The sequence below is a fragment of the Mycteria americana genome, chromosome 22 (genome assembly GCF_035582795.1).
Source record: "Mycteria americana isolate JAX WOST 10 ecotype Jacksonville Zoo and Gardens chromosome 22, USCA_MyAme_1.0, whole genome shotgun sequence".
NCBI lineage: Eukaryota > Metazoa > Chordata > Aves > Ciconiiformes > Ciconiidae > Mycteria > Mycteria americana.
Window position 1 is genome coordinate 2766805 of NC_134386.1, and position 10710 is coordinate 2777514.

At 47.3% G+C, this 10710-nt stretch overlaps 1 protein-coding gene across 1 annotated transcript; it reads right to left on the reverse strand.

Annotated features, from left to right (window-relative positions):
• Positions 1-1741: 1741 nt before the first annotated feature.
• On the reverse strand, positions 1742-4757 carry HOXB4 (homeobox B4). Its single transcript, XM_075522768.1, has 3 exons — positions 4524-4757; positions 3992-4418; positions 1742-3231 (listed from the first exon to the last, which is right to left on the reverse strand). The coding sequence occupies exons 1-3, from the start codon at positions 4635-4637 to the stop codon at positions 2915-2917; spliced, it is 858 nt and encodes a 285-aa protein (XP_075378883.1). The 5' UTR covers positions 4638-4757; the 3' UTR covers positions 1742-2914.
• Positions 4758-10710: the final 5953 nt, after the last annotated feature.

Here is a 10710-nt window from a genome sequence, read left to right on the forward strand (position 1 = left end):
CTGGGGGAGGGGGTGGCTTGGGGAGGTTTTGGGTTTTGGTTTTTCTCCCCCAAAAATAAAGCTTTCACCTTTACGATCCAGATTTTATTATTAATATTATTATTTCCCCTGAAGATTCTTGTAGGACTCCGGGTGCTTTTTTCCCAACAGACGGTCTGCGGAGATTTGCTGTTGAATAACAATGGGAAAAGGATAAGTATTTAAAGAAAAGAAGTGATTAATGATTTTCTGTATAATTCTCGCATTTTTCTTGGCTTCTGTCTGCTTATAATGGCTGTGAACTTTTAGGTCCTATAGAAATCTTCTTTTCTCCCCCTTCTATTCTATTCATACTTTCCAGCTTTGATTTGCTTCTATAGACCCCGCATTCCTGGAAGCATATGCTTTTTTTTTTTTTTTTTTTAAAAAAAGGAACGATTTTTTGCCATTCTTAGAACCACTATCTTGAAAATAACACCCTCTTTACAACCCCAGCAGATCAAAGAGAGAAACAGTAAAATAAAATGCAACAACAACAACAAAACACCCCAACCTCAGGCATTACAATAAAATACAGCCCTTGCCACCCTCCCTGGGGGGAAAAAAAAAGAAGAAAAAAGAAACTTTAAAGGTTTGCCGTTGCTACCTCTAAAAATGCGATAGTTAACCCAAAATACATCCATAAATCCATTTCTTCTACATCACAGCGTGTAACAGAGCTGTACCATGTGACTACATTAATATTATTTTAAAGTATTAAAATGTCAATAGAAAGAAAAATCTAACGGCCCTTTGTTTGAGCTGGGGGCAGGGAGACTTTTGGGGACACTTTATTTGCAAGGTGGTCGGGTGATGACTTACTACGACTAAAGGAATAACACAGAAACACGCTCTGGCTTTAAATATTTCAAGCCCTGCCTTTGTTTCTGAATAATGCGGGGGAATATTTCGGTCCTGATGGGGGGTCTCGGAGAATTCCGTGGACATTGAACAAATAAGCAAAAGCCTTTTTTTTTGAGAGAGAGAGGCAAGTATAAGAAAATGATTCTTTTCTTCAGCTGGTGCGAGGCTTCCTCCCCCCGCAGACCCCCCTGCGCACAACAGCTTTTTTTTTTTTTTTATATTTGTAACTTAGAACTGGAATGTTATTTCGTCCTGAACAGTATTTTCGATACTTTCTATGAGAAAGAAAATGAAAATTAATACAAGAGCTGCGGCTCACAAAAGAAGCCATTTGTCTTCTTGATTATCTATTTGCTTGTCAGGCTATGAGCTATCGCAGGAGCCAGCTCCTTTGTAATATAAAAATACACAGAAAACCTGCAAACACCGAGAAACATCTGTGCAAAAATTAGACTCATTAATGCATTAACTACCTTGGAGAAGGAGATTTTTTTTTTTTTTTTAAATCGAGAAGTCTCTCTAGAGAAATACAACGCTACATCCATTCCTTACAGCAAAGCAAAGCGCTAATGACTACCTCGGTTTTGTCTGAGACCAGTTTGGGAAGAGCATATTAATATATGCTTAGAACAAATAAATCATAATATGTAAGGCTTAGCAGTACTTAAGGCTGATATACCCTATAGTCAAACATCTTTTGTTTTCATTAGGGAGTTGAGGCTGTGCCATGGACAACAGAAATCCCTGTAAAAAAGAAACGTGCTGTTTAATTAATTTCTTTAAAATAGATATTTTTTCCCCACCAACAAAAAGACACACCCCCCCAAAAAAACCCATACAAACCAAAAACCACACAGGGTCAGATTCACAATGAAAAAATTTATTTCCAATTGCGCTTTTTTTGTCTTTTTTGTTCCTTTTCCCCGCTATTTACAGGTAATCCTGGACACCACGAAGGACAAAGGGGGGGGGTGGAGGCGGCCGGGCCGGGCGGGTGTCGGGGGGAGCCTCACCAACCCCCCCCTCACCCCGTGCTCACCCCGAGAGGGGCGAGCCCTCACCCCTCCCTCCGTAATTCACATTTTCGGTACAAAACTGGGCTAGACAGCGGGAGAGGAGCTTTTTTCCCCCCCCGCCCCTCACCCTGGACTGCGGGGGTGAATTCAGGTGCCGCAGTTTCCCGTCCGGTTTCTAACCTACGCCCTTGCCTTCCCCTCTCCCCTCCCCCCGTCCCCCCCCTTTCCCAGACTCACAATTAACCTGCTGGACCCCAAAAAATAGCGGGGGGGTGGGGGTGTCCTACATCCCTCGCCATCCCCTCGCTTTCTTGGTCCACCACCCACTTGACCTAATTTTCCTTTTTTTTTTTTTTTTTCCCCGAGGGGTCCCCCCACCCCCCCACCCCCACGCACGACCAGCGCAGTGTCCGAGAGCCTCCCCCCCCTCTCCCCACGGTCCGTGCCCGGCGGGGATTTGGGGGGATTTTGCTTGTGTTTGTGGATTTTTTTTCCCCTCCATTGCAGGGCTGTGCTAGAATCGCCGCGTCTTTGGGATGGCGGGACAGAAACTTTCCGTTTGTGGCTGGTAGGCGAGAAAATAAAAAGAGGAGGAAAAGGAAAAAAAAAAGGGGGGGGGGGGAGAAAATCCAGTTCGTCTTGAAGAAACTGAGCCTCATTTATTAAAGTGAGCGCTGGTTGTCGAGGTAATAGCAGACATAAGGTCCATCCTTTGTACGGGAGAGTAAACATGACAAATGGGGCAGAGCTTGGCGTGATTAAAGATGAAACAAGGATCCATCTTAGCCAAATCTGAAAACTACCATCTACAGCCTTCTTTTAATGGAAGAGAGGCACAGCAGCACAGCTCTGCTTTGTTGCAGCTGAGTCTCCCTCTGTTCCCACTATAAATAAAGAGCACCCCTCCTTCCCTCGCTTCTCGGAGCATTTAAAAAAAAAAAATTATCATGTGTTCCCTACACACACGCACAACCTCACACCCACAAACACGCACACTCCATCCATCCGAGGAATAGTTATAGGCTGGTGGCTGGTCCATGGGATCGGGTTTGAGATCCTCCTTGTGGGATCTGCAGGCTGGCAGAGGAGCTGGAAGAATTAGACCTGATCTTGGTATTTGGTAACTTGTGATCTTTTTTCCATTTCATCCTCCTGTTCTGGAACCAGATTTTGATCTGGCGCTCGGAGAGGCAGAGGGAATGGGCGATCTCGACCCTGCGCCTCCGGGTGAGATAGCGGTTATAGTGAAATTCCTTCTCCAGCTCCAGGACTTGCTGCCTGGTGTAGGCTGTGCGGGAGCGTTTCGGTTCCCCTCCTGAGTAATTGGGGTTTACTGAACAAACACAAAGGAGGAAAAAGAAAAAGGAAAAAAAAAAAGGGGGGGGAGGGAAAAAAAAGAGCAGAAGAAGAATTACTGAGCTGTTCCTTTAATGGGTTCTTTCCCCCCCCAAAAAAAAGCATCACACATTCGTTTGGTGGGGGGATATACTAAAAAAAATACACTGCAAACCTTCTAAAAATATACCCAGAACCTATCTCCAAATCTCCACCTCCATCCTCATCGCTTGACGTGTATTCCTGTCTAAACGTTTTTATAAGGTCCCCTAGACACATTTTCCATGCCCTCTACGTGTGTATGTACACATATATATACACCTCTACTTGAGCATCACTCTATTATCCCCGCGTCTTTAAAGTTCCCCCTACACACATGCGAACAGGCAAACGCAGACACTCCTTTTTATTAAATATCACAGTGAAAAAAAAAGGGGGGGGGGGGAGGGAAAATAGTAAAAGTTTACTCAACCCGCCACTTAAATACAAATTACGAAAACATAAAACTTAACTTATGAAGATTCAACGGCCATAAAAAAAAGTAGCCTGCAAGAAATTGGAGGAGGATGGTAACAGAGACTTCAAAGGCACATGGCCAAGCAGAGCAATAAAAATTTATGGAGGATGTAATTATACCGCTCTGCAAACAGGCGATCGTAAATCTCCACGAATGGTTATTTTACAACTGGTGCAATAAGATTTCTACAAGACTTTGAGGTGCTACTTAGTATAAAGCAAAGCCACTTTAGTTCACTTACCCGTGCTTACATGGACTTTTTTCATCCAGGGGTAAACTACCGGCTCTTTGCACGAGGAGTTGGAAGGGCTTTGGTTCAGAGAGTTTTGGCTGCAGGAGGGTGGTGGGCTGGGGGTGACCGGCTCGCAGGGATGGTTTGGCTCAGAGAGGTGGCTCTGCAGTCCGGCCGGAGGATGGACATGACCCCGGGGGGATAACACCGCTGCTTGGTGGCCGGAGCTCTGACAGGACGAGTAGAGCTGCTCCTTGCAGGCTGACCGCGGCTGGTACATCGCTTCATGTTGGAAAGTGCTCTCTCGCCTCTGGCTGCTGTAATATTCCGGCGAGTGATTGGGAAGGTAATCGCTGTGGGAATACTCTTCACAGGGTGGGAACTTGGGGTCCACATAGTTGGAGTTGATCAAAAACGAGCTCATGGCCATTAATTTCTTAGAATTGCACACACGAAAAAAAAAATATATATATCTCTCCTAAAATTTATTCCTCTCCCCCCCTTTACTCGTTTTCCTGTTTCGTGAAACCCTCCTACTTACTGTCAAGTGAACAAAGTTGGAGTCCATGTGACAGCGCGGGCCAATGGCGAGGTGCCCTGCGATCCCCGGATAAGGAAATCTGCCCAGCCCGGGCTCTCCCGGGGCCCCGAGCATCCCCGGGGAGGCGGCCGGGGGCGCCCGCTCCCCTCCGGCCGCCCCGGCCCCGGCCCCGGCGCCGCCGGGCCCCGCCGGCCCCGGGCTCGGCAGCGCCCCGTGGGCGAGAACCGGCCCCCCCGGCCCACACCCCTCGGGGGTGTGTCCTGGCTCGGGGCGGGGGGGAACCGGGGGGAAGGGGGGTGGGAAGAATAAAAATCCCCCCCCCCAGCGAGAAAAGAGGGTTAAAATAGAGGGTAAAAATGATTTTTCGGGGGGTTTGGGGCTGCGGCTGGGAGCCGCCGCCCCGGCACATGATCCATGGCGGTCCCTCGGGGCGGTGGTCGCATCTCATTCCGTCCTAAGGTGATACGGGAAGGGACATTGCGCCCCGAGCCTGGCAGAGATGAATAGGGCTTGTTGGGGATCGATAAGAAATTCATCAGCTAATTCGGGGTACCCGCTCTCCTAAATCACATTTAGCTGTGCTCTGAGATTGACTGTTTTCCCACGCACCGATGGAAAAAGGAGCCCGTCCTCCAAGCAAGAAATCAAGGACTTGATGAACAATTACAAAAGCGAATTAGCCCAAGTCCTAATGCATCTTCGCCTCGCCCTTCTTGTAATAAAGACGCTTTAAAAGCCAGAGCAAAGCAGCAGCCTTTCAAAAGCCACCCCTAATTCCTCAAATCCGTGTTTCAACCTGAAACGCGCAATAAGCTACTCACAAGCGGCGGGAAAGCAAGCAGTATTTTTTTCGGTGTCAGTGCCGAGATTAGACAAACTAAAGCACTAGTGGGATCCTGGCTCTCAAATCGCGGTAATCACGCCCCGACCCCCCCCTCTCGCCTTCGCAGCTCAGATTTTATCTCGAAGTGATGATAAAGTTTATCGCAGGAGCGCTGGAGTTGAGCTAAGGTCAAATCCAAAGTATTTCTTTTCAGCTATAAAACGGTTTTCTGGTTAAGACCTGGCTTTCACCCTTTCATTTGGGGTTTTGGGGGGTGGGTGGCTTTTTTGTTTTGGTTGGGTTTGGTTTTAATGCCTTCTGGGATTGTGACCTGTAGTGTTTGTGTCAACTACATATTCCCCTAGATACGAATTTGTGACCCAACTTCCTTTACACAAATTCGGATCTACAGGGTACATATAGAAGACAGATGAGTCCTCCTCGGTCAGAGATCTTCGCCTACCGCCATAATTATCTTCGGGGGCAGGGGGGGGGGAAGTTTTGTGACTGGAGAGATCAAGAATTAATCTAAAGCTGGTTAAAAGATTCACCCTTCAGAGGAAAGACGATTCATGAAAGCGCCAACCCAGTATCCGAACAGCTGGTGCTACATGAGAAAAACTAGAACTTTTCTACCTTCCCCTCCACACCTTCTGCATCAGTTTACCGCTGTGCTCAAAAAAATCAGCTCCTGGACTGAATATATAAGTACAGGCGCCCAACGAGGCTCGAATCCAAATAATCGTCGTTTAAAAGCAAAATGCCGTAGCTCCGTCCCCCTCCATCCCGAAACCCTCGTAATTATTCTCTGATACGCAGCGCCAAGATTTCATCCATTTTTCGTTCTTGGAGGTCAACCAAGGTTTGGGGTTATACGTGCGTGTGCGGATAAATTATAAAAAAGGAAAAAAAAAAAGGGAAGAAACAGATGAAAAGAAATACAGAATGTAAAGGCAGATGGGACGACAGGTTTTTTTTTTAATGACAGGCAATTCTTTTTACAACCCGAGAAAAAGATCAAAGGCGTTTCATTTCCGAAAAAGGGATATAAAGCAATAAAATATTCATACTGTCTAGGTAATGAACCTTCATTCGGAACTAATGAGGGTAGCATCGTGTTGAGATTTCGTTTAAAATTACAGTTGCCCAAGAGATTAAAAGTATAGCATCCTCTCCCCCCTCCTTTTTTTTTTTTTTTTGTATTTCAAAAGGCAGAACGTTTTTTGGTCAAGCATCTCCCGAATTAATTGCATTTAAATGCCACAGCGGAGAGGCTGCCAGAGAAAAGCTGCGTTTCCCCTACATCAAAATTCCTGGAAAAGATTTTAAATGTATTTCACAAACTCCTGCATTTTACCTAACAAAAAATAGTTACGGCCAAGCAGGAATGTCCCGTAGTTTTCCCGGACACATGATCCCCGAGATTTTTCAGGTGAAGGTGAATAGTCGGTTTTCCTGATAAAACGTATAATTCCCAGACAAACAGAAAAACGAAGACACATTTTGAGAAATAAACCCAAACGCACTTAGGACAGTCCCCAAACCCTTTTCCACGCCTAAACAAAACCCAGGTTTCAGCCAAAGAAGCAGAGCGAAGCGAAGACAGGAGCAGAGTTTCCCACCGCCGCAAACCAGCACCGACACTTTGCTGGGAGCGGGCAGCACCTCTAAAATTTACCTTCCCCTCTAAAACCTGCCATAAAAGTAAGAAGCCAAATCAAATCTGCTTGTACAACGTGTAGACGGATGCCATAAAATAATTCTACAGAACCAATCCCATTAGAGCTCTTTCCCCCCCCCCCCCCTCTTAAATTTTATTCCTCCTTTCCAATCCCTTCTCTGATTTATTTTATTGTATTTCCTCGCAGCCGGTACCGTAGCGATCTCCTCACCGAGGAGAGGAGCCTGAGTAGCAATAACCAGACAGCAATAACTAGGCCTAGTCCGTATTTTTAACCCCCTCCCACATCCTTAAAAAAAAAAAATTAAAAAAAAAGGGTTTTAATGCTCCTTCCCCGTGACACCAGGGTTTGGTGCTGGCAAACCAGCACCCCTAGCGTCTACCAGAAATCCTCCCCCCCCCCCCCCCAGCCTCCCAGAAATCTCCCCCTCGCCGCCTCTGATCCCAAATTAAAGGCAGCCCCTCGCTGCCCCCCCCCCCCCCCCCCGCACACCTTTCTCCCTTTCGCTGGGAAACCGCCCCACGTCGCGGAAGTTTCTCACAGCAAATTTCACCCGGGCTCTTTTCCATTTCAAAGCAATCTCAACCGGGAAGGGGGGGGGGGGTGTCCCCCTGGGCTCCCCAGCCTGTGTCACACACCCCCCCCAAGTGGGGGGGTCGGGGGAGCCTCCAACCCTCCCCAAAAGCCTCCCAAAGGCACCTGCCAGCGCAGGAGGGGGGTGTTAAACCGCTCCTGATGCTGAGCCCCTCTTTGGTCGCTTCTGCCCCCCAAAGACTAAGCGGGGGGTACCCCCCCCCAGCCCGGCCCCACCGCCCAGGTGTAACGCCGACGGCGGTACCTACCTTGGCAAAACGTGGGTCCTTTCCTCGGAGTGACCCCGGGGGGGTGGGATTTGATAAAACTTGATAAGGTTTTGCAGGCGGAATCCTATAGAAACCCCCTGACACTCCCCCCCCCCCCCCCCAATCCAGCCTGGGCTATTTTGCTCCTTCTCCCCCGTGTTGCTTTTTCAAGGCGATTATTTCTCGATAAGAACACTAATTTCTCTCTCTCCTTCTTTTTTTTTTTTTTTTTTTTTTTGGTCGGTGGGGTTTGGTGGTGCCCCCTCCCCCGCTCCCCCAGTATAAACCACTATTGTCCTTAAAGGCGAGCGGAACTGCTCCTGGCAGCGCCAGGAGGCCCTCTGAGCATTTTGGGGTGGGAAACCCGCAAGTTTTGGTATTAATCTCATAGTTTGTCAGTCTTTGTTAAACAGCGAGGCGTGTCCGCAGCGCGGCGGCCGCCGAGAGCCGCGCTGACCCGCGCTTCACCCCGCGCCGCGCTCCCTCCGCGCCCCCCAGCCCCGCTCCGCGCTTCCATTTTTAGGGCTTTTTTTCCCTCACCCCCGCGAATATTCCCCCCCCCCCCCTCCCTCCCCCGGAGATCTCGCTCTCCAGCCTGGCAGCAATGAGGATTTTTGTAATTTTATTTTTTTTTTAATTTCTTTCCCCCCTTTCGAAAGCGCAAATCTTTCGGGTTTGTGTATTAAACTGGGATTCCCCCCCCTCCCGGTATATTATCTCCCCCCTTCCCCCGGAGATCTCGCTCTCCAGTCTGGCATCGATAAGGATTTTTATAATTTTAACTTTTAAAATTTTTATTCTCCCTTTCGGAAGCGCAAACCTTTCGGGTTTGTGTGTTCAACTGGGATCCCCCCCCCCCCTCGCCGCGGGTATATTCTTCCCCCTTCCCCCGGAGATCTCGCTTTCCAGCCTGGCATTAATGAGGATTTTTGTAATTTTAACTTTTTAATTTTTTTTTCTCCCTTTTGGAAGCGCAAATCTTTCGGGTTTGTGTATTAAACTGGGATTTCCTCCCCCCTCCCCGAGCAAACGGGGAGCGCTGGGGGTCCGAGGTGCTTCTTTAGGGCAGAACTTTTAATAAGGAGCAGCCGGCGCCTCGGCTGCATCCGAGCGGTGTCGATGTGCCGAGGGTGGCTGCAGGCTTAGGTGGGAAGGAGCCCACACCTGTTTTGCAACAGGGAACCCAAGATTTAAGCCTTGCCTGGTTTCCCAGCCAGCCTTGTGTATCCTTTTCATTTCTAATGAAAGAAAAATAAATCATATTTTCACCGAAAAGCAAGGGAGGAGCGCGGGCAGGGACGGGGCGAGCATCCCTGCGGGGGTTCACCGTTTATCTCCGCGTTTACACCACCAGCTCCAACCCCGCCTTTCTCCCCGCGATAAAGAGATCATTTAGAAAGGAAATCGGGATTAAAAAGCGCGTTCAATTGATTGTCCGGTAAGGAAAACAAAACAAAACAGAAGGAAAACCCACCCTGAATTGTGTTTGCAGCGCCCGGCCGGTACTCAGAGACCCTCAGCCCCGGGCCAAGTCCCGAGCAAGGGAGATAAATTAGAAATATCCTTGAAAATGATACCTTTAATTTCCTCCCTCTCTCCTCCCCTCCCTCGCTCTCCCTCCTTACATCTCTCCAGATGAACCCACCTCACATGAACACGCAGCCCCGCGTCCCTAAATTGAAAGTTAAACGTTGTGATGTAGGAGGGAATATTAGAAGGAAAGTTGGGAGGTGGGTGGGTGCTTTTTTTTTTTATTGCCGTGAAATTATACCTGCTTGTTTTAATATCCCGAAAACAAATGGCCTTTATTATCCATTACCTGTTCTATAAACCTGGAGTAGAAATGACTGTTCTAGAGAGATAAGTGTAGTAATTACAAGGGCGAAGAGATGGATCACCCAAGTTACAACTAAACGGTAGCCCTTATATAGCGATATTTTATAAATACCAAGCAAATTCGTGGCAATTAATTAAACCCGAGCCTTATCACGCGAAACAAAACGCTTTACGTTCTCTTGAATTTCACCTACTCCATGAATATATCCGCATCGGGAAAGCAAATGGATTTTCCAGAATGCCTTTCCCAGGGCTCTAATATTCTCTCTTTCTCCTCCAAGAAAAATGACCCTTGTTATAAGTATTTAGTCACTGAAAATATTTAAAAGCCGAGGGGGGGGAAAAAGCAAATTTGCAGGGCTTTTCTTTTTTTTTTTTTTTTTCCAGAGGAGTTTGCCTTGCTACGATTGTTTGCTTAAGAAGCCATTGAAAAGATCTTCCCCAGTCCCAGTGCAAATAATATTTAGAGTTTGGAGGGTTCAAAGTCTGGTAGTGTAGAAATAACTTTGAAATGCCAAGGGAAATATTTATTATATCAGTTCATTAAACTGTTGCAATGACCAGAGTGGAGTCACATTTCAAGCAAGAAATAGAAAACATTGCATTCAAATTCCGACGGAAAGCGTGCTGCAAAACAAAATTAGCGACTTTCACCCGACCGACCGACGAAACGGGCACCTTAAATACAGACAGGGAATTTTTTTAAAGCCACCAGCCCATTGATTTTGCCTATATATCATTTGCCTATATAGATCCCTATATATCATTATTCTAGATTTCCTCCGATTAAGGTAGAAATGCAACCAGTCAATCACGGACGTTATTCCGTGTAATTCTTCTATTTTTTTGGATGAGTATCTGCACTCATACCGAGTCTGTATTCAAAAATGTTTGGCTCTGGGGCTCCGGCGCCCGGGGAGGCGGGAGACAGGCACCTCTCCAAGGGTTTTGGAAGCGGTTCCAAGTCAAGATGTTAGAACACATTTTCACCAACCGTGTCAGCC

Excerpts from the sequence above, each read along its gene's own strand:
- HOXB4 (XM_075522768.1), bottom strand. The coding sequence starts at position 4,637 with ATGCTCGGGGCCCCGGGAGAGCCCGGGCTGGGCAGATTTCCTTATCCG. Across the intron at positions 4,419-4,523 it reads CCAACTTTGTTCACTTGACA|AAATTAATGGCCATGAGCTC; the intron begins GTAAGTAGGAGG and ends TGCAATTCTAAG. Across the intron at positions 3,232-3,991 it reads AAAAGTCCATGTAAGCACGG|TAAACCCCAATTACTCAGGA; the intron begins GTAAGTGAACTA and ends GTGTTTGTTCAG.